General features: G+C 46.6%; 4 protein-coding genes across 7 annotated transcripts in view; all 4 read right to left on the bottom strand.

The window, feature by feature from the left end:
* Nucleotides 1-171: 171 nt before the first annotated feature.
* LOC118309441 (zinc finger protein 513) lies at nt 172-5,469 on the bottom strand. Of its 2 annotated transcripts, none has more exons than XM_035631570.2 (7): nt 5,330-5,469; nt 4,781-5,024; nt 3,466-3,588; nt 3,065-3,199; nt 2,388-2,894; nt 1,806-1,999; nt 172-1,651 (listed from the first exon to the last, which is right to left on the bottom strand). In XM_035631570.2, the coding sequence occupies exons 2-7, from the start codon at nt 4,818-4,820 to the stop codon at nt 1,037-1,039; spliced, it is 1,614 nt and encodes a 537-aa protein (XP_035487463.1). In that variant the 5' UTR covers nt 4,821-5,024; nt 5,330-5,469; the 3' UTR covers nt 172-1,036. The 2 variants fall into 2 exon arrangements, with proteins under 2 accessions (XP_035487463.1, XP_035487471.1); XM_035631578.2 differs by having other exon boundaries at nt 4,781-5,020; nt 5,330-5,463.
* Nucleotides 5,470-5,780: 311 nt separating this feature from the next.
* Nucleotides 5,781-8,497, bottom strand: LOC118309624 (cilia- and flagella-associated protein 251-like). The gene is made up of 2 exons (XM_035631974.2): nt 7,842-8,497; nt 5,781-6,447 (listed from the first exon to the last, which is right to left on the bottom strand). The coding sequence occupies exons 1-2, from the start codon at nt 8,458-8,460 to the stop codon at nt 6,137-6,139; spliced, it is 930 nt and encodes a 309-aa protein (XP_035487867.2). The 5' UTR covers nt 8,461-8,497; the 3' UTR covers nt 5,781-6,136.
* A 1,948-nt stretch (nt 8,498-10,445) lies between these two features.
* On the bottom strand, nt 10,446-18,013 carry dusp27 (dual specificity phosphatase 27). 2 transcript variants are annotated; one of them, XM_035631102.2, is made up of 6 exons: nt 17,922-18,013; nt 16,926-17,103; nt 16,152-16,270; nt 14,857-15,088; nt 14,329-14,546; nt 10,446-13,630 (listed from the first exon to the last, which is right to left on the bottom strand). In XM_035631102.2, the coding sequence occupies exons 2-6, from the start codon at nt 17,054-17,056 to the stop codon at nt 10,845-10,847; spliced, it is 3,486 nt and encodes a 1,161-aa protein (XP_035486995.2). In that variant the 5' UTR covers nt 17,057-17,103; nt 17,922-18,013; the 3' UTR covers nt 10,446-10,844. The 2 variants fall into 2 exon arrangements, with proteins under 2 accessions (XP_035486995.2, XP_035487004.2); XM_035631111.2 differs by having other exon boundaries at nt 16,926-17,100; nt 17,922-17,992.
* A 1,085-nt stretch (nt 18,014-19,098) lies between these two features.
* LOC118307627 (growth hormone receptor-like) overlaps nt 19,099-26,582 on the bottom strand; it is a 23,510-nt gene continuing 16,026 nt past the window's right edge. For both annotated transcript variants that reach the window (XM_035629914.2, XM_035629915.2), the window contains 7 exons: nt 24,952-25,090; nt 23,843-24,012; nt 22,340-22,518; nt 22,088-22,241; nt 21,897-21,984; nt 21,743-21,812; nt 19,099-21,420 (listed from right to left, as the gene is read on the bottom strand). In XM_035629914.2, the coding sequence (XP_035485807.1) occupies nt 20,791-21,420; nt 21,743-21,812; nt 21,897-21,984; nt 22,088-22,241; nt 22,340-22,518; nt 23,843-24,012; nt 24,952-25,090 (1,430 nt within the window). In that variant the 3' untranslated portion in view covers nt 19,099-20,790. The remainder of the gene's footprint in view (nt 21,421-21,742; nt 21,813-21,896; nt 21,985-22,087; nt 22,242-22,339; nt 22,519-23,842; nt 24,013-24,951; nt 25,091-26,582) is intronic.

Genomic DNA, 26,582 nt, shown 5'->3' with positions numbered 1-26,582 from the left:
GTTGGTGGATTTGATGGTCTTCTTTGTTCTAGATTATTTCTATCTTTCTATTAGTTGACATTTTTAAAGTGTTATGTCATTAGGGTTAGGGTCAACAATAAAAGGAGAAAATAATGAAAAGTTAGTTGCAGCTAAAAAAAAAAGAGGTAAGGACGCATTCCTGTTATGAAATGTTTTTTTAAAGTATTTTATTCTGTTATTTGAAATTTTGAAAATCTAACATTTCAAAACGCCATCTCAGAATTTATCTTTGCATTGGATTATCACAATAATTCATCAGCACGGAGACTAAAGCAACAGTTCAACATTTCCGACCCGTGATAAATTGTTCAATCCAGAAAAGGTGAAATTGATGGATATAATCATAAAAAAGTGCCAGAAATACATCAATCAACTTTAAAAAGTAGCCTGTTTGTCGAAAATCTGGCTTTTTAATGATCATCATTTACACAAACCGTATTTCTCAAGTCTGTAATAATTCTACTTTTATCAAATTCAGTTTTCAACATTTTTAGGAGGCAGAGTTGATTTTTGAACATGGACTTGATTTAACTGAGTTTTGAAAATCACTCACTCAGAAACAAACTCCGCTTATTATCTTTAAAACTTTAAACTGTCTGAGCAACTGAGTTATCATCTATCATCATCAGTTTACGAGCGTCCTGATCACAGGACAAACTGAACCAGTCAAAAAATTAAATCCATTTACTGCTCATGAGAAGATGATGATGATCAGCTGATGTGAAAAATACACATTAATAAAATATATTTCATCTGCAGAGGAAAAAAATAAAGATTTCAGTCTCATCAGACTTCATCAAGTTGATTCTGTGAAAAGACAGAGTGAAAACCTGGTGTCACTGACACACACACACACACACAAACACACACAAACACGCACGCACGCACACGCCCTTATATAAAATCAGTGCAGCATTACAGTCAAAGGCACCTGAGTCGAGCTCCAACCTGAGCTGGAGGTTCACCAGTGTATTCACAACACACTCACACACTCACACACACTCACACAGACACACTAAGTGTGTTCCTGTCCCTGACTCTCGCCCTCCTGGGTGTCCTTGCTCCAGCTCAGGCCGTTGATGGGCGCGTGTTTGTCCCAGCTGTCCGTGTTGTGCCCGTGTTTCCTCTGGTGGCGTTTGTAGTTGTCCCAGTGACCGGTGGTGTAGCTGCACTCGGCGCAGGCGTACGGCTTCTCTCCCGTGTGTCGCAGCATGTGCCTCTTCAGGTTCATGCTCTGGTTGCAGGAGTAGCCGCATACGCCGCAGTGGAAGGGCTTGGTGCCCGAGTGGATGCGCTCGTGCCGCCGCAGGTTGGCCAGGTTCCCGCAGGCGTAGCTGCACGCCGGGCACTGGTAGGGCTTCTCGCCTGTGTGCACGCGCAGGTGGCGTTTTAGGTTGTCGAGGTGCGAGGAGGTGTAGGCGCAGTGCGGGCAGCGGTGGGGTTTCTCCTCGGAGTGGGTGTGGGCGTGGCGGGCCAGGTGGTTGGGGTAATGGGACAGGAAGGGGCAGTGAGGGCAGCGGTACAACTTGGTGCCCCGCTGACCGCGGCGGGATCCCCGAGAGACAGCAGGGCCGCAGGGAGGCCCGGGCCCGTCTTTAGAAAGAAGGTCCAACGCACAGCGACGACACATCTGAAGAAATATCAGAGTAAAGACGTCACGCTTCAGACTCTGGTTTCCACAAGTGAGAGTAACTAAGTACATTTACTCCCACTCAAGTAAAAGTAACGTAAAGTATCCTTTGAAATAATCCATATATTTAAAAATAGCGTATGAATGAACGCACCTGTCCTCCTTCTCCCTCCGTCTCCCCCTCGGCCTTGTCCTCCTCCAGGTCGGCCTCCTCCAGGGTGAGGCCACACAGCCGGCAGCACAGGGGGAAGAGGAGGACGGGCAGTGGAGCGGAGGGAGAGCCGAGGCCCCCCAGCGTGTGGAGGAAGCCCGAGTCCTGGGACACTCGAAGGGTGAGGTCGGACACGACTGTAGGACGACGAGCAGGAGAAAAAGGAAAAAGAGATTTAATCATGAGATTAGTTGTTATCTTCTCTCTGTCGATGATCAGTGAACCAGAAAACTTCTCTTCCTCATTTTTCAAACTTTCAGTTTGACCTGTTTCTTCCTCTTTTCTTCTTCTTCCAAAATGAAAGAATTGATTTTCACCTTTTAGAAAAAAAATTATAAATTAAGAATTTATTTCTATTCATTTGCTTGTTTGGACTTAAAACAATAATGAGCTGATGTCAGTTTGGAATCTGGTATTTTTTTTATTTTCTTATATTTATGGACAAAACAATCGAGAAAATAACCGGAAGAATAAACTTTTTTTTGAAAAGACCAACCAACAGAGATGATTTTTACAGTTTGTTACCTTCTTCGGCTTCGGCGTTGGCTTTTTTCCGCCTGCCTCGTCTCTTCTCCTTCTCCCTCCTCTGCGGTCTCTCCTGCGTGTGCATGCGCTGGTGCCTCCGCAGGTTGCCCAGGGAGCTGCAGGCGTAGCTGCACTGGTGGCAGCGGTACGGCTTCTCTCCGGTGTGCGTGCGGGCGTGGCGCTGCAGGTTGACGAGCTGGGCCGAGGCGTATGGGCACACGGGGCAGTGGTACGGCTTCTGGCCGTCGTGGGTCTTCATGTGGCGTTTCAAGTGGTTGGAGTAACGTGTTGTGAAGACGCACTGCGGGCAGGAGAACAGTTTAGCTGGAACGTCGCCTGCAGCGCCGCTCTTACCTAGGCTCCTCCTCTTCCTGTTGGAGCCGCCGCTGATGGATGTGTCCGACAGGTTTGACCCGTTCACCAGAGAGGAGTCGAAGGAGGCGGCGTGCTGGACGCCTTCCTCGCACGACAGACAGTAAAGCTCCGTCCCCAAGTCCAGCCCCACGCCTGGAAGAAAAGATGAGAAATAACTGAGCAGCTTTTAAAACACGTGTAGAATATCATAATGTAAACACACAGATTCTGTTAAACTGTAGATTACATTTACTTATATACAGTAAATAGATGTATGATATTAGTGAAAAATGCGCGATCACAAAGAAGGTTGTGACAGTTACCGAGATCTAAACCTGCTCCCAGCGGAGCGTCTCCCAGGAGTTGACCACATCCTTTACAGGAGAGGAAAGCTGGAAACGTGGAGTCGGTCGGTGCCGAAGGGTCGTCGTCCACACTCAGAGAGAAGACCGTCATACCTGGGGAGGAAAAAAAAAAAAAAAGTTACCAAGATGCTTCATTCTGTCTGGAAGGAGACACCAGGAAAATATGAGAATGACTTCTGGTTGATTTAAATCTCATAAATTACACTTTTCAAGGGCTCCTTCAAACATTGCCAAAAAAATGTGTCCTTCCAGTCCTGAGCAGTGAAGGATCCTGCTCCATTGCTAGGCAATAGGAAATCGACTGCAGAGCAGACTGTCAGTTCGGTGTGCGTGTGTGTGTGTGTGTGTGTGTCACTCACCAGTGTCTCTATCCAGCCCCATGATCTCCGAGTCTCCAAACTCCAGCTCTCCGCTGAGCAGGAAGTCACTCTCCAAAACCAGGCAGCTCGGCTCACACACCACGGCACCGTCCTCCGACTCCACTGAACATGGTCACAAAAACGTGTCAAAACACACTTTCAGACTTTTCACCAAAGCTTGGTCTTGTCCAGGGAGAAAAGTCCTGACTCCTGTTTTTCATGCTGATTAAAACACAAATCTAAATTTCCATTTGAGAGCAGTTGTGCGTCACTGGGTTCCACTTTACAGATACACTTCCTGAAATAATACGGTTTTGTTCATATTATTCATATTGGTGGTAAATAAAAACCTCCAAAATTTCCTAAAAAGAGAAAAGACAGATTTGTTCTGCGTGATTTAAAGAGAAGATGTGACAGTACGTTGCATGTAAAACAAATAAAACAAGGGTTAGGGTTAACAGCAGCAATTCATTTAAAAAGTCTGTAAGAAATAGTGTAAATGTACTTGAAATCAATTCGACCAAGAAAAAGAGGCAATTCTCACATTTGAGAAGCTAAAAACTAAGTAAATCAAACTTGTGGCTTCAAATTAAAGCAGATTAAATAAAATACTTAATTATTTCCATCACTGAATAATCAAAAAAGTCTGACGTCGGGCTGTAGAACACAGAGGAGAACGACGTGGAGTGAAGGAGGTGGAGAGGAAACGGGGGGGAGAAAACCGAGAAGAGGAAATCGGTGAGGAAGAGATAAGTGCAGAGGAGGAAGAGTCGGAGGAGGAGGAGGAGGAGGAGGAGGAGGCAGGAAAAGGAAGAGGGGTGTGATTAGTCCCTTCACAAACTGCAAACACCAGGAGGTGAACCCTGAGCGCAGACACTCGGGACCAAAAAATGAAAGTATGAATTTTAAAACAACAACAACAACAACAACAACAACAGATAAATGTAGGACAGGAAGCGATGGGAGAAAGAAAGGAAGAGCCAGGGGCAGGAAAGGAGGGAGCAGGGAGGGCGAGGGGGTCAGGTGAAGAGGAGGAGAGGAAGTGGACACAACAGTCAGGATGAGATAACACGCCTCCCACGGTCTTCCTCCTCCGACGGATAATGAGGAAGAGTCGACATGTTGGCAACTCTTTTCACTGAGGCTGCTTCCTCCGGGTGAAACCTTTCACAAGCACAAGAGAAGAAACGGCGTATTGACCAGGTTTTTTTCCGTGAGGAGGAGAAGCGACACAGAGCCACTTCCTCGAGAAGTCGAGCTCGTGCGACACGTGACCCAGCCGCGAACAGCTGGAGGTAAATGGAGGCAAACTCACGTTTCACCGGCTGCGGGTTGGACTGTTTCCTCCGCGGCATCCTCGCCTCTCTTCGCCCGGGCTCCGGGCTCCGGTCGCGGGGGTTGGGGGAGACGCCTCGCGCTCGACTGGACTCCGGTCGCTGTGTCGCTCCGTCAGCCAGCCAGGCAGCCAGCTAACTGCACGTAATCATCATCACCTCCTTCCTCTTCCTCTTCCTCCCACGGACAGCGACAGCGGCGGTGTCATCGCGACCAGCTCCTGCCTGACAACAAGGGGCGGTGCACGGACACCAACGCCCGTCAAACCTTCACTTTTACATAAAGAAGCTACACGCTACACTGACGTCTGACTGTTCTCTGGTTGTAAACGCCGTCGCACGCACTTCCGCCACTTGAAAGTTACGCTACGGTTCAGTCTTTGTTATTGTTTCGCAGCAAAGAGTCGGAGCCATCTTGCTAGCCAGCTAGCTAGCCGGCTAACGTTGACACTCAGAACTAAGCCGCCGTTTCGTTTTCAAACTGAAATAAACATCCGCGTGTGAAGACGTGACTTCGCTGGTGAACCCACCTGTGACGACGTCCCCGAGGAATTGTTCTGTCGTCGAGAAGACGTCGCCAACTCCTCCAGGAACACTCTTTTGTTGCCAGACGCACACACCGATGAGGACACACAGCTGCGCTGGGTCCGGGGTCCTGGTGACGTCAGTGACAGCAGCAGAGGATTGTGGGACTTGTAGTTTTTTTTTCTTGTTTGCGGTAAATTGAATTTTAAAGCAACAGATTCACCAATAAACTTGTTAGGCTCATTTTCTTAACGTAGTGTGTATTATTCATAATTTATCATTTAAATGTGACCGTACAAATAATACAATAAAAACAATACCGAGATTAAAAAACTAAGGTTGCATTTTTATTACATTTTCTAATGCTGTTTTAAAAAATGTGCATACTTTTTGTAATGATTTTTCACAGGCCCAAGGACTGAATACATTTTTACAAGAATTATAGAAAAGGAGGTTAACTCAGCCGTTAGGGAGATGATGTTTTGCCTCAGAGGCTGAAGTATGGGCATTAATGTCACAAAAGCTTTTGATATGCTGGGAAAATAGATTATATAGATAAATAGATACACAGAAAACTAGAGGGAGAAACACACTATGAGAGAACGCTTTGACGAGGGTGTAATGCAAAACCAAATCTAATTTCAGTCCTAGCAATAAGACGATCAATATATATATTTAAAAATGGAGTACCACATGGTTCTCTCCTGGGTTCTCTATTTATTTATCGATGGGAATCATCATCCACAAATACAGGATCACAAAAAGCAACTTGGTCATTTGAACCAAACCTTCTGACAATATTTAAGGCCCGATCAGGAGTTCATCATGGCCTCAAACTCATCAATCCTCTGTTTGGTGTTTCCTTTCCGGATCCTCCTGTAGGACACAGTTTTGTACTTCGTTGACTGACGGCCGCCGCTCGTCTTGTCGTCCGCCTCGCCGTTCGTTTTAGAAGAGTTTTGACCTCCTTCGTCTTTGGCTCCTTCGCCCTCCTTTGCTTCCGCCGCAGGGTTCTGGGTCAGACTGACCTCTTTGTTTTCCCGTCCGGCCGCCGTTGACGACTGAGCTGCTGCATCCATCAGCGTCACTCTTTTCTCCAGCCTGCAACCTGGTGCCAGTAAATCTGGAAACGGAAATATCATCTGTGACCTTTTCTTATTCATTTTAGTTTTAGTTTTTTTTCAATTATCAGACATTCGCTTTTGCCAATTATATGAATGTCATCCTTGTGGAATTTTAATTAAATTTTAAACGAATGAATTAACTCTCAGACCTGAATCTCCCCTCTGAGTAATTGTGTTCCAGACAGTTATGTAACCTCCTCTCCTCACTGCAAACTCCAAAACAAAGTGGGCAACTTCCAGCTGGATATTAAAGTGCTCAGAGCACAGATAACTAAAGGTTTTAGGAGGCACGACCAAATGTCATTGCTTTCATTTCAAAAACTTAGGATATAACATAATAATCAGTCATGTGGAAATGGAGTTCACTTTACAGACCCACAGTCTATGGCAGCAACTTGTGTTTGCTGCCCTGAATGGTTCATACTATACAAGTGAGTACAATCCACTGAACTCTGACACTTGCAGTTACCAACAGTGGACACATCAAATCAAACAGTGATGAAATGTTAAGGATCAAGGTTTCAGGTGTAGCAGTCGTACCTGTGTGTAGTTCAAGTGCAGCAGTCGTACCTGTGTGTAGTTCAGGTGTAGCAGTCGTACCTGTGTGTAGTTCAGGTGTAGCAGTCAATACCTGTGTCTATTTCAGGTGCAGCAGTCAATACCTGTGTGTAGTTCAGGTGCAGCAGTCAATACCTGTGTGTAGTTTAGGTGTAGCAGTCAATACCTGTGTGTAGTTCAGGTGTAGCAGTCAAACCTGTGTGTAGTTCAGGTGTAGCAGTCGTACCTGTGTGTAGTTCAGGTGTAGAAGTCAATACCTGTGTGTAGTTCAGGTGCAGCAGTTGTATCTGTGTGTAGTTCAGGTGTAGCAGTCGTACCTGTGTGTAGTTCAGGTGTAGCAGTCAATACCTGTGTGTAGTTCAGGTGCAGTAGTCAATACCTGTGTGTAGTTTAGGTGTAGCAGTCAATACCTGTGTGTAGTTCAGGTGTAGCAGTCAAACCTGTGTGTAGTTCAGGTGTAGCAGTCGTACCTGTGTGTAGTTCAGGTGTAGAAGTCAATACCTGTGTGTAGTTCAGGTGCAGCAGGTGTATCTGTGTGTAGTTCAGGTGTAGCAGTCGTACCTGTGTGTAGTTCAGGTGTAGCAGTCGTACCTGTGTGTAGTTCAGGTGTAGCAGTCAATACCTGTGTGTAGTTCAGGTGCAGCAGTCAATACCTGTGTGTAGTTTAGGTGTAGCAGTCAATACCTGTGTGTAGTTCAGGTGTAGCAGTCAAACCTGTGTGTAGTTCAGGTGTAGCAGTCGTACCTGTGTGTAGTTCAGGTGTAGCAGTCAAACCTGTGTGTAGTTCAGGTGCAGCAGTCGTACCTGTGTGTAGTTCAGGTGTATCAGTCAATACCTGTGTGTAGTTCAGGTGAGTCGTCGTCGTCTTCACCGTCCAGCAGATCCCTCAGACGAGCAGCGACAGGAGGGAGATTCGTGTCCGTCTCTGTCTCTGCAGCAGCAGTTTGAGCTGCAGCGTCGATGCTGCTCAGAAAAGCCTCCTCACAGTCTTTGTCGCTGCTCGGCCATGTAGGATAAATGTTCTCTCTCTTCAGTTTGGCAGTGACTGAGTTTTTCTCCGGCTCTTCTCCGTCATGACTCACTGGTTCTGTCCGGTCAAACTGTTGTTGAGGTGAAGAAGAAGATTTCTGATAATCTGCCTCATCAGCTGGTTTTTCTTCCCACTGCTGCTCTTCTTCTTCTTGGTCTGTTACACTCTCTAACTCTTCCTCTTCTTCTTGTTTCTCAGCATCATTTTCTTCTTTTCCATAAACCTTTTGCTCCTCCATCATCATTTCTTTTTCCTCCACCTCTTCTTCTTCTCCATCAATCCTTTCTAGTTTTTCCTCCATCTCTCCTTTTGTCTCCGCCGCCTCTTCGTCAACCATCACCTCGTTTTCTTCTTCTATTTCTTTTTCTGCCTCCTCTTCCCCCTTTTCTTTCTCCACTCTGTCGTCCTTACTTCCTTCCCTCATAACCTCTTGTTCTTCTCTGTCTTCAGCCTCAGCTTCCTCTTTTCTCTCCTTCTCTTTCTCCTTTTCATCATCTCCACTTTCTTCCTTCAAAACGTAATTTTCTTCATCTTCCTCCATCTCTTCTTCATCCTGTCTTCCCTCGCCTTCCTCTTCCTCTCCCTCTGCTGCCTTCACATCTTTCTCTTCATCATCATCACTCTCGTGCTCCTGCCTCCTTTCTGTCTCTTGTTGTAGTTGATTCTCTTCTTTGTCTCTTTCCTCCACCTTTTCTTGCTCTTCATCCACTTCCTTTATTTTCTCCAGCTCTTCTTCCCGTCCCTCCTCCTCCTCGTCTTTCTCCTCAGCATTTTCATCACCTTCCTCAGCCTCTTCCTCTTTTTCCTCCTCCATAATTTCTGCCTCGTCCTTCTCTTTTTCAGTTTCTACACATCCCTCAGTTTTCTCTTCTTCTTCCCTCCACTCCTCCTTTAGAGTTTCTTCTTTTCCTCCCCCAGTCTCCTCTTCTCTTCCATCTGCTTGTGTCCCTTTCTCCACCTCAGTGTTTTCATCATTGCGTCCTTCGATCTCCACTTTTCCTCCTCTTTGCAAATCCTCGTCCTCTTTGCTCTCATCTTTATCTCGGCAGGCCTCGTCCTCTTTATCTCCTCCATCCTTCTCCACCTCTTCCTCTCCTGATGTTGCAGCACCTCCATCACTGTTCCCGACTCCATCCATTCCTTCCACCTCAGGCAACATCGGCTCCATCTCCTCCAGAGACAGAATATCTCCAAACAGGCCGACTGCCTGAATAACCCGGGAAATGACGGAGTTCTCCTCCAGCACGTCTGCAGCCATCCACCAGCTCGACATCATGAACCCTGAAAACTCTTTTTCTTTTTCAGCTGCTCTCTTCGTTGAATGTGTCAAACCAGGTCCAAACCACTCGTCCGGGTTATGAAAGCCTTCGCTCTCCCTCAGAGGAAAGATTTCGTTAATGCAGCACGCGTCATTTCTCAATCCACAGTCTGGTGACCTGTAATAAACAGTAATACTTTAATCTCTCAGGTGTGATTTCTCCAGACTGTGTTTTTACTTCAGTGGTGGAGGAAGTAGTCAGATCTACAAAGTAGAAATACTCCACTGCAAGTGAAAGTCTTGTCGAACGAAAGTCCTTAAGCATTTCATTTTAGCAACATGCTAAAACCTTTTTTAAAATATACCGCAGCATACCCTTCATATATATATATATATGAAAGCGGACAGTCTCTGTTACTGTGGTTGGATTTGTCCTGGTTGAGATCAACATTCCCATCGTGGTTTATCCTGGGTTGGTATGTAAAGCCTCACAATAAGCTGCAGTCTCACTCATTTTCATCCTCTCCGCAAAACACAGCTCCACTTCTCAAAAGTGCCTGTGATGCTACATCGAAACAAACCACACTGTTATTTTGAGACTCACAGTCAAAGATCATGTGAATATGTGTGTGTTTGTGTGTGTGTGTGTGTGTGACAGATACAGATATTCAGGTTGTGTTCCCCCCAAAAGACCTCCGTCACATGTTCAGAGCACTACTCTCTCTGTCCACTAGGGGACGCCATAGCATGAGAAATAAAGTAAAGTGCTCTGGAAACAAAAACCATCAAGAAACGCCCCCTTTTACGTAATAATACAAAGAAAACACGAGTTTCAACCTGGAATTCTTCTAAATATGAAAATCTCCCCAAAGATGATTTCCTCAAATACAAACCAGACTCTGTCCCCACAAAGCTTCTCCGATACAGGAAACCTGGGAGCACATTCTTTTCTCAACCAGCATTTCCTGGTTCCTAGGAACCACACTCACAAGTACTGAGATTTTGAAATGTCCTTCAGAGACATACAAGGTCAATCTTATATTTCAAATAATTATTGTTTGTTGTGGTGTTTATCTCCTCCTTTATTATTCAGATGTGACTTTCGATAAATTTGGTGAGGACGCTGTCGATTTAAATAACAGATCTGCAAATCAGTTATCAGAACATTTATTGCAATAATAAAATAATGTAACAGTACAAATAGGTTTTGATTTGTAGAGTTTCACATCATCATGATCATGATGATGTTTTATGATCAGCTACAATCAATAACCGTGCAAACCAAAACTTTAACTATTTGTATTCATAGTCATTATTAATAATACAGGCTCCAAATGTGCATTCTTGTCATATTTTTATGCATGATTAAAAGGCCAAGGTGCTTATTTTCCCTAAGGATGTATTCCCTCATCCACCTCACAACTATTTTGTTCGGCGAGTCTTTGGATAATATTACACTTTTAAACCCTTCTGTCTTTGAACTAGCAGAAACATGTCATTTGCACTCTACACTCTACATTTGTGAAACCTCCTGGTATCAGTAGTATTTTCTAGGATTCACTCCGACTCTGTGACTTTGCTTCTTGCTGCGCCCTCCAAGCAGCAAGCACCTCGTCGTCCTCGGCCTCTGCAGCAGCCCGAGCTCTGATCCTCTGCCTGGTTTGGGCGATGAAGGTAGCAATGTCATCCTCCTCATCGCCATCGTCGTCGGCCGGCCCCCTCCTACTGCTCCTCACTTCTGTCTCGCTGCTTTCATATCGAGAATGGTGACCGAACTTTCTCTTGGTGGTGCTCTCGTCCGTCCCCTCGTCGCGCTCGTCGTAAGTCCCGTACGACCTCCCTGCGCGGCTGTAGCTGTGGGATTGCGTGAAACCGTTGCAGGAATATTCTGCGTCTTCACTGGACAGATCTGCACGTAACCTCGATCTGTATCCGGAGCCGTAGGTTTCCTCGTCTTCCTCGCCAACAGCATAGGACGCCCTGCGGCTGGAGAAGTCAAATTCAGAAGCGGAGGCATCGAGATCGTCGTACGGATCCTCTGACGGTCCGGCTTCTGCTCTGGAGGCTGTTTTCCCAGGAGGAGGCCTGACGCTTTTAAGCCAATCGTCGATGTTGGTGTTCTTATCTCTCTCCAGCACTGGGTTGAGATTCAGGCAGCCAGAAAGACCATAAGTCCTCGCAGGTTTCTCCTTTTTCTTTGTCTCTTCAAGAAACTCCTCCTCTCTCTTCTTCCTCTCCTCCACCTCATCTTCGTCCTCCTTTGGTTTCTTTTTCTTGTACATAGTGCTGCGTCTGTTGTCCTCCAGGATCTTCTTCTTTTCGTAGGTAGACATTTTGTCCCTCATCTCAGACTTGATCTCCTTGTCCATGGCGTCCAATTTGCCCAGGTTGACCTGGTCTTGGAAGAGGCTGAAGAGAGGGACGCTGGTGGTGGTGATCTTGTTCTTCTTTGAGCTCAAGGTGGAGCCCAGGGTGGAGTCCAACGCCGAACCTCTTCCCGTGAAACATGAGATGTTGCTCGACCCGCCACCTGAGAGGACCGACGCTGCCTTCGCACGACCCTGGGACAGAGCGCTGGAATAGGGAGCTCCGCTCAACAAGGAGGCTTTGTCTTCGTCAACTCCCCGGCCAGATATCACACTCGTTGCACCACCGAAGCTAAGCTCCGATCCTGCGCGTGATGGAGGTGGCAGGCTCATCTCGCTCTGCTTCTGTTTGATCGTTTCAGAGACGACGTTAGCGATCCAGTTTTGGATGCTGGCCAGATTGACCATTGGTTCCCCTCCTGGACCCTGCACAGTGGGAACTGGGAGGATGGGAGGAACTGGGGACATGGGATTAACAGGAACTGCGGACTGTGCCGATCTTGTGCTGCGAGCTTGTGAAACTGAAGATATGACTGATGACCTGCCGCTGAGCATGGACATGTTGTCATCGTTGGCGACGCTCGGCGGCCCCGTGACCCCGGCTCCAGCCCAGAAGGCAGAAAGTGGTATTGTACCTGCGCTGATGCTGCTCTCAGTCTCCCAGCCACACATGGACTGACTCTCCTCCAAGGTCTTCTTTGACCGCTCCAGAAGCTCCTCCCGTCTTTGCCTCCTTTTGACCGTGGCAGAGTCCTCACCTCGACTCATCTCCAAAATCTCATCTGTGTTCTCCTCGCCAAGACGCTTCTGCTGCCTCATCTTCCACGACTGATATGCCGTCAGGTTGACATCTTGGAAGGATGGTGTCCTCGCTTCGCACTCGCCTTTTTCTCCGTCTCCTACAGAACTCTTCTCTCCGTCCTCATGATCTTTCTTGTTCCAGCCAAACTGGATCCTCTTGATGCGCCAACGCTCCAAAGGCGTCAACTTCTCCTTGTTGTTCTGGCAAAAGTTGTACATGGAGCTGGTGTCAGACAGGATACTCTGCACTTCGTCATCAATCTTCTTCTTTCCTCCTTCCCCTTCTTCCGTAGCGGTGCTCTCGCTGCCTTCGTCATCCTCCTTCTTGCGGTAACGGGCGGCGGCTTGTTCCTCGATTTCTCTCAGCCGCTGTTTCCAGAGCTCAGAGTAACTTGTGCAGCTAGAGGTGGACATTGCGTCTGAAGGTGGCCGTCTGCTGCGACGCTTTAACCGCTCTTTCACAGCTTGCACGTCCTGGCTGGTGACGCTCTCCACGTCGGCGTCGGCGCCGGCGCCTTCCTTCGTCCTCTTTGGTCGGCCTCCTGCAAGAGATTCTCCATCTTCACCGTCGCTGTTCAGCTGTGCCTCCCACCAATCGTCATTTTGATATTTCTCATTTCTCCGCTGCCATTCGCGGATCATACTGTCAATACCATCGTCGTCGTCTCCCTGAGGATCCTGCTCGGGTAGGACCGTCTCCTCTGGAACAGTGGTCGATCCCTGGCTGTGCGCTCCATTCTGCGCTCCGATCAGTCCGCTTCTGAGCGCTGCAGCTGCGGAGGAGGAGGCGACGCTGCTCATCACACTTTCTCCATCCTCCTCCTCCTCCATCATGATCGAGTGAGCTTTCACATTGATCATACTCTGCTCGTCTTCTTCATCGGTATCGTCTTCATCGTCTCCACCTTCGTTGAAGATGCGAGCGCGGGCGCGGGCGTCGATCACGGAGCACTGGCTGAGCGTGTCGTCGTCGTCGTCACGCTCCTCCATCAGGTTCTCGTTGAACTCTCGCAGCTGCTTCAGGAAGCCTTCGTTGGGGTTGATTGCACGTTTTTTCCTCATGGACGTCAGGGCCTCCATGACGGACATGTGTTGGAAAATCATCAGGTAGGACGCCACCAGGACAGCAGAGCGACTGACGCCCATCATGGAAATCACCAGAACCTTTCCTGCAACCAAAGAAAATAGAGAGTTTTTGAGGCCAGTACTGACAGATCGTTTCAACACCGTATATCAGCTTCTTCCTATGAGAAAAAAAACTCTCAACACAAGTCAAGAATAGAACAGACGATGGAGATTTAATCACGGGAACTTTGAAATTAGTGTGTGAAGCTTCGAGGAGCAGCTGACATCTTCGGGAATCAGCTGCTGCGACAATCAATAACCGACACTGTGACCGAGCCAAGTTCCAGATACAAAGAAGTAATCTGCAAAACATTTCTTAGAAACTGGGAAGTTGTGGAAGTATGTGTTTACATGCACAAGTAGAGTATCAAACCTGAAAACCATTCATATCTGATTCAATCTGATATTGTGGAAATCGAGGACACATCTTGACTATTAGATTTACAGTTCTGTCCAGCGGTTCTCAACATAGGGGGTTGGGCCCTCATGAGGGGGCATGAAATTAACATGTGGGGTCGTGAGATGATTGAGAGGAAATAAGACAGATTTTCTTCTGACACACTGGATAGATGTATCTCTCTGGGCCTTTTTGAAATGACGGAAAATGTCTCTGGAGCTGAAAACCACTCACAGACATTTGGAACACATCGAGGTCACAAGCGTAAAATCTAAACTCATCAGCATCAACGGGAAAAGGAGAAGAAGGACGACGGAGACGAAGACACGACAAACCCTTTCTCACCTTTGTGCGTCAGCAGAGCCTCGTCCAGGAACTCGGCGGTGGGTCGGAAGTGCGCGGAGATGTCGGAGTCGGGGAAGTCGTCCACCTCGATGCCCATGTACTGGATGTTCATGCCGGCGTAGAAGGACTCGCCGGTGTAGACCCCGGTGCCGTGGGCGGTGTTCAGGATGTGGGTGATGCCCATTCGCTTCAGGCGAGCTTTGTTGACGGCAACAGATCTGAGGAAAGAAAACCAGAAACATTTCAAACACAAACTCAATTCAACTCAACATCCCCTCACTGGAGCTTTCAGCCCTCACACATGGGTCTTCTTCAGCAGATGGACTTTGGCGCAGTTCTTTTAGAAGCGAAGATGTTAAGAACTTTCAGTGTTTCAGGGTTTTCAGACCACGTGATATGGTTGAAGGGAAGCAGGCAGGAAAGAGGTAGAAATGAGGAATCTCTCAGGAAGAGATGAAGCTGAACCATTGACCATCGGCCAGAGAAAACCAGTTCACCTCTTTAAAAGGTTAAGTCGCTGAGACTCACTTCTCGCCGATGAAGATGTTGGGCCACACCTCATCCACCGGGTTGGTGGGAGCCTCCAGGCGGTCCTGCACCATGGCCCTCTGGATGTCCAGCACACAGGGGGTGTTGTAGGGGCTGCGGTCGTCGATCATGTCCCTGACCCGGTTGTACAGGTCCTCCACCATCAGCTGCTCGGCAGTCTCCAGCATGGACTCCGGGACGGACTCGGTGCGAACGCTTCGAGGCGGCAGCTCTGAGGAGGAGAGACGCAGTTAGAAAAATCTAGGGGAGACCGGAGAACGTGAAGATACAGTCGACGCCAGGGAGGCCTGTAGCGATTATTATAAGAACATATGGAGGCAGAAAAGTAACAAGAGAGAGCTGCGTGAATTGAAAAATGATATTTTCACAATTTGGGATATTCGTCTGCGACGGACAAACTCAACAATTCTAAAATCACACAACCTAACAAACCCTTCGAAGTCTCAGCCGTGGCTCTAGACATGATCTTCCTCTGGTGTATTTACTATACAACCTGCTTGTGGCTCACTGGTCCCGTCTCTGCATGACAGTTAAATCATTCCACATGGAGGAGGCTCCGACTCCCGCTGAGATGAAACATGTATCGTCCATTAAGTTGCCGCTTATGTAAAATAATGTCTGAGGACCAATCTGAAACCTGGAGCTGCTCTCCGATGTGTCAGAGCAGCTAATTCCCTCAATCAGCGAAAAATCTGCTCCGAGAAACGAGAAACGTCTCCATCCGTCCGAGCGGTAACGAGCCGGAGCAAGGAAACGTGGATCCACTGCACTGGAGGAGGGTTTGACCAAATTAGAGTTGTTGAATATGGACGTGGAAATTGTTTCAGATTCATTGGTATGAGGAGGGAAGAAGAAGAATACGTGTGAGGACGCTGACCTGCTCGGTTCTGCTTCTCGTTTTTAGACTGAACCAGAACTCATGAGACCTTCGTTGCCTCAGCAGCGTCAGGGAACGTTTCTGTGGAAGGTTTTCATTCTCCAATTGGAGGAGTTGTCAGTGAAAATGAAATTACTACGACACAAACAATGAAACCAATTCAGCCACCAACCCGTCGTTTGTTTTGAAAAATAAATTAAATGAAACTCTTAAAAGAAGAGTCGTAGAAAACAGTTAGAACAAAACCCCTGAAGATATTAGTGTAACCACCAATGGACAGTTCTCAATATCTATGATATTTTATAGTTTGATAATGATCAATTCCAAATAAAATTAAAACTGTCCTCATTCAGGTTTGTGGCTGCTTCTGTTTCTCCCACGCGGTCGCTCGTCTCACCCTCGTTGATGATCTTCTTGGCAGCGATGGCGGACGACAGGTGGATGGGCTCCATGAAGATGCTCGCGGCGTCGGAGCCCGAGATCGTGGAGAACCGGGACTCGGACATCATGGAGAAACTGAGGGACGAACGCACAGTGAGAAGAAAAGTGAGAAAAAAATCAGAATAATAATTCCCTTATATTTGACAAAAGAAACAAAAGAGACTTAAAGACGCTGCAAAAGTTGTGGTCTGATCATGTGATCAGTCTGAGAATCAGAAATACTTTATTGATCCCGGGGGGAAATTGGGATTCGTTACAGTTGCTCCAACCTACAATAAAAATATATACAGACCTAGAGAATCATGAAATGAAAAATAATGTGCATTATATTACAAAATGTATAGAAAGAAACTGAACAAGAATATGTCAAATATGGATGATACAGTATGAACAACAGCTGTATGTTAAAATGCAAGTAATATAATGTATTAAGTGTGTTTATAGGATTATTGAAATGTCTTTGATAACATTGGGAATAAAAAAAGATCTTTTTCCGGTTCAGAGACATAGTTAATTATTTTTTTATCAAAACCATCAATGAATCATTAGTTCAAAAGAAACAAATGTATGAAGGGTCAGAAGATGGTTGTTCCCCCCATGCTGCACAAACCCCCGCAGGAACAGGCCACTCATACAAGAACCAAATGAAATTAAAATCTAATTAAAAGATTTGGTAAATGAAGTTGAAGGTCAAATGTGTTTGGTGTGTATTTAGGGTGGTCTCTCCTACCTGGGGGAGGGGCAGCGGAGGTAATGAGACTGGACTCCTCTGACGCTCCTCTCCTCCTCTTCCTCCTCTTCCTCGTGTCCATCAGGAACCGCCTGGTCCCCGCGCTCCCCGCTGTCACTGGCCGACTCCATGGCGACCAGAGATCCGTCCCTTCTCTTGCTGGTGAGACTGGAACCTTCTGTCCAAACAGAACACATCTCTCAGGTCTGTGTCACTGCTCCTGTTGTGGTCAGGATAAATATTCTGTTCGCTCCCGCTTCAGATTTGTCCTTAATGTCCCAAAAAAGGAACAGTTGAGAGATAATTCGGCAAAGTTTTATTTTCCAAATGACAGTTGTCAAGTTGTCACCGACTCTGCAGCTCATGAATCCATGCAACATTATCCAAAACACATTGAGGCTCATATTCATCATATAAGTACAGTTTATAGGACAGAGTTTAATTCTGTCACGCAACACCAGAATGACTCTGTGGTAATAATCTATAACTACTAAGTAGAGGAAGCTGCTCTTTGACCACAGCTTCACATTTGGTGTCGAACTGAGCCTCCAACTCCCGCACAAAGAAAGTTACAAATGAATATGTGTTTCCCAAAATGTCCAACTGTTCATTTGAAGGAAACGTCGACACAAAACAAGCTGCTGAGGAATTCACTCCAGTGTTTTCATGATGAGATACGCGGGAAGTAGATTCAATAAAAAAGAAAAGATCTGTGCGGTTTTCAAGCTGTAAATGTGTGTAAATAAAGTGTGTGTGTGTGTGTGTGAGTGAGTGACTGGTGAGGCCTTCCAGCACATCTATTTTTAGTGAGGTGACAGCTGCCTCTGAGCTCCTCAGGCCTCAGAGCAGCTTCAAGCTTTAAAACAACACCACTGATCACAAGTGTGAAAACTCGCACAGACAGAAAATCTGGTTTTAGCTTCGTATAAAACACCTCATGTATAGTTATATATATACACGTGTGTGTGTGTGTGTGTGTGTGAGAGGGTTTCTTACCTTCCTCTGTTCAGGCGGCGGTCAGGTCAGAGGTGGTGGTGGTGGTCTGGTCCGGAGCTGATGGCGGTCGGACTGACAACAGCCTCCTAAAGTTAGAGACCGACCCCCCCCTCCTCCCCCACCAGGCCTGTCCAGGCCCCGACACCCGACACCAGCTTCACTGCATGTAAAGTAACCGAGTACTTTTACTCGAGTAGTACTGCAGCAACAGACAGTTCAGAGTATTTATCCCACAGCTCCAGTTCTGACAGATTTACATGTGGATTTAAAGATGAGATTATTTGATTCCTTCATTTTTTCCCCGTCTTTACATTTGGTCTTTCATTCCTTCCATTTCCACCCCTTGTTTCTTTCCTTCAGTCCTTCCATCTTTCCATTTGCCCTCCTTCAGTCTGTTCATCCATCCTTTCTTTCTTTCCCATTATCCCGCCTTTGTCTTTTGCTCTTTCTTTCTTTATTTCACTCCTTCCTTCCCCTCTTGTCCTGGTTCTTTCACTTTCACTTCTTATATTATTCTTGTTTCTTCTTCTGCTCAAAGTGGCAACACTTTTGAGATTTTGTGAACTGTGCCTTCAATGTCTTAGATTGCTTTTCATTTCATTTCATGTTTAAACACCAGCATCCAATAACGATGACACCGCTCTGAGTTGTTGCCTAGTTTCTGTAATAACCACACTTCCCTCTAACTTTGATCTGTCCTGACCGATGTTCTGTGTCTCGTCTGAGCTTGTTAATCTGCAGTCAGCTGACGATCGTCTCGACCACTTTTTATCAGCAGAACGCAGATAATTTAAGTCACACGGTCTCACACACTCGTTTGAAACTAAGCAAATGCACAACGGACCTTTTTAAGGCCAATGGATCAGTTTTAAATTGGAATCTTAAACTTATTAACTACTGTAATATGAGGCTATTTAAAAAGCAACAAACTGCACTAACATATCAGAACACGTGATTAGCAAAATGAAAAATGTAACAGAACTTTCATCTCGTGGGCATCATGTTTGTAGGAAATCAAACAACATTTTGGAGGAAACTCGACCGGAACAATGTTATCAGACACTTTTCAGTCATTCATCCTAATAATATCAGCGTGTGAAGTGTACGGATGATTTCAGCTTTGTGAAGAAAAATGGTAAAGAACACTGCTAGAAATGACAAACTGCACACATTCCGCTGCCTTTACACTTTTTATTGCGGTGAATAGAAAAACCCAGAGTGCTTTCGTCCGACAAGAAGAGTGTCACAATAAAATAAAGGGTGAATTAAACCCGACACAATGTGCACACACAGTAGGTACTGACTCTCCAGGCGTGTACGTGTGGGAGCGGCACGTCGGCTGGTCCACACAACAGAGGAACAGCTGACAAATACTGAGCCGTGGGGGGGGGGAAGGCACAAATATGGATCACGGCACGACGTCTACCTGCAACAGCAACAAGACGAATACGCCGACGCTACGACATCACTGCTGGCCGAGTCCCCAGCGTCCGGGACGAGGAGCGGACGCTTTGAAGACGTTAATACATTAAAGGTTTGAACTATTAATAAGACCTAGAACCCATCGCAAAAACCTCAGTTACAGCATTTCACGATTGTCAAGGCTTCAGGAGTCGAAATTCAACAGCTGATGGTGATAGGTGACAAACTGATCCGATGCCATTGGCTCGTCGTTGGTGCTTGGCAACATCAGCATCGGTTTTGTACTCTGGGTTCCTTTGGCACTCCTCGCCAACGCGTGAAGGGAAAGAAGAAGATGAACTGAAGTGGGAAAGTGAGACTTCCACGATGCCGACGTTTACAGCACGAGTCGGGACATGATGGACAATAAGGGGACAAAGAAGTGCATTAATCAAAAGACCTTTATCGAGTTTTGGCCACCAGCGATCACTGGAGCACTTTGGGATTCGATATTAGGATCTAGAAGTCTGAGATATCGTCCAGAATAACCTCGCTCGCACAATAAACTGTCTGAAGGGTCGACATATCCCACCAAATATTACATCTGTAAAGAAGTCTGATAACTAGGAACCAAACTTGTTGGTTTTCTGGATGTTCACTTTGGAAAGTTCACAAAACAACACAGACATCCACGGATATTCTGCCTCGGGATCGGAATACATTTTTTTGGAATAAATCAGTATGAATGAAGGAGGAACAATATGGCAGGATTCTCCTCTGCAGTGGAACTTAGACCCTGAAGGACGAGGCAACAGAAGGATTCAAACCCTTGTTGATGAATGTTACATTCATGTTCAGGATACGGAGTCGGCGTGCGTCAGTACCACCACGTGTCAAAATGAAATGAGTTTGTATCCTGAATATGAAAATCACGTGGGGAAACAAGCTGGTGATATTATTTCTTTTATTTGTGGCCAGAACAGCTGATCTCAGCTGTGATGAGGAAGGTGAATGGTTTCATCACTGAACGTTAACACCGACGGAGACAGAAGAAAGTGGGTCTGAATGAAATGTACCGAGCAGTTGACATGAAGCAACCTTCGTCCTCGCGAAACGGCATTGCACTTTTACATTTTTTTATTAATTTTACCTGAGAAACACATACGACCTCGACTGTGAAGCTTTGCAGAGACAGAAAAAAAAAAGAGATTCGGGAAAAGCAGCATGTGGAAATGTCACGTCGGCGAGTTATTGTCTTTGAATTTGGATTTTTTTCTTTGTAGAATTGTTTTCGGTGCGAGTTCTGCACATCAGGGCTCGAACGTCCGGTCGCTTGGACGGACTCCTGCTTTGCAACAGTTCCCACATTTCAGCCCGTTCTGCGATGTTCACTTTGCGTCTTTGTTGACGTGCTTCCTCTCTCATTCAGTCTTCGCTGTCAACAGCGACAGGCGGCAGCTTCGCTCCTCTAAGCTTTGCCGGCGTCTCTCGGCTCGGCCATCAAATTCTTCCTGGCTTGGTATTCGGCCAGTTTCCTCTGCGTCTCCTCCTTCTCGCCTGCTTCCACGTCGACTCTGGGCAGAGGGGGGAACTCCCTGCAGTACGGCTGCGGCGGCAGGCACGGCACCAGATGCACCTCGCCGCTCACGTTCATGAGCTGGACGCAGGTGTAGAAGTCCTGTGGCGAGCGATTGCCGACGACCGCGGCGGCGTCGGGAGCAGTGGAAGAGTTGCCGTGTCCCGTCAAGCTGTAGTCCGTCCCCGGCAGCGGCTCGATCCCGGGCCTTGTCCACAAGGAGGGCGCGGCCGGAGCGAAGGCGTCAGGAGGCGGCGAGCAGTAGGGCGACATGCTCTGCATGTACGGTGCCGGGTTTTGTGCCGCGAGCTGACGATGGATGGCCACGGGCGTCAGGACACATGGGACCACCAGGGCGTCCCTCTCCCAGTCGGTGGGCGCGGCCGGGATGCTGTAGTCCTTCGGCGTGGTGAGATACAAGCTGTCGGCGCTGACATGGTCCCAGACTTCCTCTGTGTAGCTCGGAGGTTTGTAGCTGTGGAAGTTACTCAGGTGACGGTTGATTTCATCCAGGTTCCCCTTCTGAGGGATGGGTTAGGGTTAGAGAGGGAGAGGACGCAGAGAGAAAAGGCAGAAGGGATGAAGGAACAGAAGGAGGGTGCAAGGAAACGGCAAGAAAAGAAGATGGAGGAGGAAGTAAGGTCGAAGGCAAGACGATAAAGGCAGAGGGACATTTTGAAGTATGCAGAGAAGAAGGGAGGACAAAGAGAAGAGGGAATTAAAAAGTGAAGGAAAACAGTGATGACAACAAGGAAGGAAGAGGACGAGAGTGAATGGATGAACAGGATTCATTTGTGCAGACGATCGGTTCAGATCAGCTCAGGCAGGAGATCTGGTGAGTTACCTTCAGCAGCAGCGGGTCGATGCCCATGATCCGTGGCTTGGGGATGGGCGGCAGGAAGTAATCCTTTATTCTACAGGTGGAGAGAGGGGGTTTGACAAGGCAGCAACTGTGTGTGTGTGTGTGTGTGTGTGTGTGTGAGACAGTGTTTTCCTACCTTCTGCTCTGTGGAATCACGCCGAAGGCAATCACCAGCAGCGCCAAGATGCCGACGCCCGACACCAGGATGAGCAGCAACAGCTTCCCTGCAGGTTCCACCAAACAACATTTCATTCATGTAATAACAGTCACAGTTATTACTGTGAACTGCTGCGGCGATTCTCATGGAAACCCTGAGCGTGGGCGTACCTGCCGGCAGTTTGTTGGGGATGCTCATCAGGAGCGCGGAGCTCCAGTGGCTCCAGAGGCCGTAGTTCTGCGAGCGGCAGCGAACTCGGACCATGTAGTCGTCGACGGGGAGGCCGAGCAGCTCCACGCGCGGCTCCCGCAGAGGGTGTTTCACCTGCAACGCAGCGGGGGAGAACTCCGTCAGCAACGTAAAACATAACGCCGCGCTCACCCTGCGGAGTCCCGCCGCCGGCCCATTTTTCTCCCCTGTACCTTCCAGTTGTGGGGCGACGCGATGCGGCGGTACTGCAGCTCGTACTCCAGCGTGATCCAGCCGTACTGCAGGTGCGACGGCACCGGGTACGTCCAGGAGAGCTGCGCGTTGTGGCCCATCTCGTCGCCGCCGGCGTCGGTCAGCGTGTAGGTCAAGTTGACCGGAGCTTCGGTCTGAACTGTGGACGACACGGAGGCACAAAGTGGTTCAGGATCAGGACGTCTGCTCTTCTTTTAATCAAAGATGTGGACGTTGTCACGAGATAAAATCCTCATTATTCCGCCTGAATCCATTATATTTTAACTGATGCTCTTATTCAACTACATGCAGTCAGATATGATTTGGGCATTTAAAGTGCAATACGAACAAACTACAAACTCAACTCTGAAACGTCTCTGGAAACAAAGATCAAATAACACAAAGATCATTAAAAATGTTTATGTAAATATTTCTGATCATATCTTCATTATCGCTGAGAGAGAACAGCAGAGCTGTTCACGGTCACAGACTTTGATCACATTTTACAGACTGAACAATAGATTCAGACTCTGCTCGGTATCTGCAGGTGACGGTCATGATGAGAACAAACCTCCCTGACCTTCTCCGGTTTCTCAGGCTGACAAAAGGTTCCTTCGGTCGTCATGTGGACCCACATGCGAGTTACACGCGAGTTACACGCGTGTTAGCGGCTGACAAAGGTTCCTTCGGTCGTCATGTGGACCCACATGCGAGTTACACGCGAGTTACACGCGTGTTAGCGGTGACAAATCACACACGTCTCGTGTTTTTTTTCACATGACCGCGAGCAGACTCCACTGTGCCGCAGCAGCTGGATCACAACAGACGCTCGGCCCCCGACACATCAGATTAACTGCCCCCCCTCGGGGGCTTCATACTGCTCTCACACACAATCTTCTGTAAAAAAATAAAAGCATCTGCCTCTTGAATTTAGCTGAAAGCAAAAACTCATTTCAATTTCGTACCACACTTAATGATGTCAACTTGTTTTCATGTGTGTGTGTTTGTGTCCTATGCACACGCTCAAACTAAAGCCCGGACTGGAACAGATTAATCTGCCTGTGAATGAATTATTATAACCAGCGGAGCCCGAGGGCATTTCACATTTTCACATTATTAATTCTGCGCTCGACTGAATCCAGAGACACCTGCAGCTCAGACTGTAGGTCAGACTGAAGATCAGATTGAAGGTCAGAGGTCAGACAGGATGTCAGAGTGTAACCACGATGTGTTCAAGTTCACACAAAGACTCTGGATAAACCGCGGCTAAGAAATAAAAGAAAGAAAGAAAAAACTTGAAGAAACATCGACTTACTGTAGTTACCTGCCCCACACTTTTAATATCACTGCCATTTTATGCAGATTGATCAGTCAAAGGTCAAGGTCAACCAAAAAAAGGGTACGAAAAGCACATTTTCCAAAATCTATTTGCAAATAACAGAGCGCTTACACAGCACGAGGAGGGTATATACTGCAGTCCTGACCTATATCTGCCACGTCCAGGCAGCGCTCCTGAGAGGTGTAGTTCCTCCGGGCGGTGACGGCCGTCACGTTCATACAGTACATCTTCCAGATGGTCGTGTGGCTGCTGTCGAAGTGGCAGCTGTCGGCACCGCCCGTCACGTAGTCGGAACATTCTTCACTGGGACCTTTACTGTGGAAAAGGGAGAAAGAGACGTGTTTGGATGAACATATGAAGATTTTCTTGCCAGTTTGGATATTTTTTTAATGTCCATTTAAACGTGTTTTATTGACGAGAAGCATTTCGTTTTTGATTTCTTTTAAATTCACATTTTTCTTTTGTCTCGGAACGGGTTAATGACTCTTTTTCTTTTCCTCCAGGTCAAAGTCTGACCCAAGAGGTTGGTTCCTTTTCGCAACTCTGGACGCACTGCGTCATCCAACCAACGGCAGTTTCTCATCTCGCTGTATGGTTTTTTGAAGGCGGGACCACACAGAGTCTGAAGTCTTCTTACATGAGACAGACAAATTGTCTCCTTTAACGAGTCCAAATTAAATTAATTTATCTTTCTGAAATCTAATAATCCCGCCAAAAAAGATATTTTCTCAGTTGAACACTCAGAACGAACACCGACGTTGTGTGTGTGTGTGTGTGTGTGTGTGTGTGTGTGTGTGTGAGCCGACAATTGATGGAGCCATGAGCGATGATGTCGTGTCGGGTCAAATGCGTTCGGCCTTTCAGAGCCGCTCTGAAACATCGACGTCTTAAAAGCTTCAGTGACGCGCTGGGAATCACAGTTCAAACGGCAGAAAATTGTGTGACACAAACTTCAGGCTTCAAAGAGTCAACGAGGGGAAATGTTAGAGCTGCATCATCTTTCTGCAAAAACCACAGCCGGTACTAGAATTTTGTAGGATTTGTAAAATTTATAATTTTATAGGAAAAGATTTGTCAAAACATAATAAACAATGAGAAAAATTGAATTGATACATACTCTTATTATACCTATACACTATAGTAATGATATCATCGATCGTGATGTACAGATAATGTATAATAAAATATCTCTGCATTGCATTGTGAGAATATAATTAAGAAAAAAATAAAGTTTATTCAGTCAGGTGTTCGTACTCTTTGGAGTAGGTGAGGACGTAGGTGACGGCCTCTCCGTCCGTCAGGTTGTCGAGCGGATGCCACCAGCAGGTGAAGTCCTCCATGTTGGGCGAGCGGCAGAAGTAGATGTGAGGCCTTGTTGTCACGGCAACATTCTCTGTGGGGGAAAAAAAACAACATATATATCAGTCAGCGCTGAAGAAATTTTACTTTACTGGTCCATGTCCCATCTGCTAACATGGAGGGGGCGGGGCTTATGACCAAAAATGCACCGTGTTGCATTTTGAAATATTCATGCAGGAAATATTCATACAAACATGTGAAAGGTCTGAGAGGATGCTGGCAGACGTTGTGCATCACGTCTCCTGTCAGGACTCGGTGATGACATTTATGATTTTTTAAATAACAAAAAAATATAACCTTTCTGGAAAATGACAGACTGGATAATAGCGATACACACACACACACACACACACACACACACACACACACACACACACATCCAGATTTCATGTGTTACCACCTCGCACACACACACGCACCATTATCTAGTCCATCTCTGTTTGATGGACTGTGGCTCTAATGAATGTCAATGTGATGTGACAGAGCAGCGGTGGAAAATTGATCGGCGTCTGAAAACAGCGGGAAGAAGAATAAGACGATAGAAAGGACACAAACCAACACGCTGAGAGAGAGAAGAAGAAAAATCATTGCTGATCTCTGAAAATATCTTTAAGCCTGAGATAGATTTTTTCCCCCACTTTGTCCAACAGTGCAAACATATTCAAGGTTTTCCTTCAGGGAATAACACAGACATTTTGATTTAAAAAAAAACCCTGATATTCATGGCTTGATATTTTTATCTTAATTGAGCAGATATTTTTTTTTCATGGTCTGCAGCAGCGGCAGCAGCAGCAGCCGGAGGTCTAATCCAGGAGAGAATGCTCTGAGCTGCATGGAAACAAGGGCCCGATGTGTTTTTTTGTAAGAAGCTCAGTGATCCTCGCTGCAGGAACCGACCAAGCAACAGCCTCCGCTCGTCACACATGGAGCCACAGCCTGACGCCCACAAACAAAGTCCGCCGAAGTCACCGCGTCCAGAAAGTGAAGCCAAGGTTAGTGTGTGAAGCCTGTATTCTATGTACCCACCAGCAGAGGGCGACTCACTTGGTTTAGAACCTCAGTAAACATTTTCCTGAGGAGTTTATGATTCATGAGGTTCATTTTGTAAATTTTTGGTCCATTTACAGTCAAATAGACCATAAAGCACCATGTGTATTGGGGGCGTGGCACAGTGTGATTGACAGATTTTACAGCAAAATAAAAATATTTATGGATTCACAACATAAACTGGAATAAAAACGTGGTTGTGCTCCCTCCAATTCTGTTTTTCTAATTTAAAATCATGCGTAATATGTGCCATGTAGCACAATAATTCAAATTCCTTGACACTCAAGTGAAACAAGCCTCTTTGTGGAGCTGAGCCAGAAACAATGATGCACTTGTTTTTGGGGAGAGAACATTTGAATGTATCATCAAAAACCTCTGATTTACAGTACATGACTATTCTTATTATAATTATAATCTGTAAAATTCCACATTCATGGAGACATGAACCCTGTGACCTTCTAATTAAGTGTTGACCAGTT

Source organism: Scophthalmus maximus, chromosome 1, assembly GCF_022379125.1.
Source record: "Scophthalmus maximus strain ysfricsl-2021 chromosome 1, ASM2237912v1, whole genome shotgun sequence".
In the NCBI taxonomy this organism is placed as follows: domain Eukaryota; kingdom Metazoa; phylum Chordata; class Actinopteri; order Pleuronectiformes; family Scophthalmidae; genus Scophthalmus; species Scophthalmus maximus.
The sequence above is the reverse complement of the archived record's forward strand: the minus strand, read 5'-3'. Positions and strand labels throughout refer to the sequence as shown.

Excerpts from the sequence above, each read along its gene's own strand:
- LOC118309441 (XM_035631570.2), bottom strand. The coding sequence starts at position 4,820 with ATGCCGCGGAGGAAACAGTCCAACCCGCAGCCGGTGAAAC. Across the intron at positions 3,200-3,465 it reads GGGGCTGGATAGAGACACTG|GTATGACGGTCTTCTCTCTG; the intron begins GTGAGTGACACA and ends TTTCCTCCCCAG. Across the intron at positions 2,895-3,064 it reads GGGAGCAGGTTTAGATCTCG|GCGTGGGGCTGGACTTGGGG; the intron begins GTAACTGTCACA and ends CTTTTCTTCCAG.
- dusp27 (XM_035631102.2), bottom strand. The coding sequence starts at position 17,056 with ATGGAGTCGGCCAGTGACAGCGGGGAGCGCGGGGACCAGGCGGTTCCT. Across the intron at positions 16,271-16,925 it reads CTCCGCTGCCCCTCCCCCAG|TTTCTCCATGATGTCCGAGT; the intron begins GTAGGAGAGACC and ends TTCGTCCCTCAG. Across the intron at positions 15,089-16,151 it reads CAAGAAGATCATCAACGAGG|AGCTGCCGCCTCGAAGCGTT; the intron begins GTGAGACGAGCG and ends TCTCCTCCTCAG.
- LOC118309624 (XM_035631974.2), bottom strand. The coding sequence starts at position 8,460 with ATGAGGGAAGGAAGTAAGGACGACAGAGTGGAGAAAGAAAAGGGGGAA. Across the intron at positions 6,448-7,841 it reads CTCACCTGAACTACACACAG|ATTTACTGGCACCAGGTTGC; the intron begins GTATTGACTGAT and ends TTCCGTTTCCAG.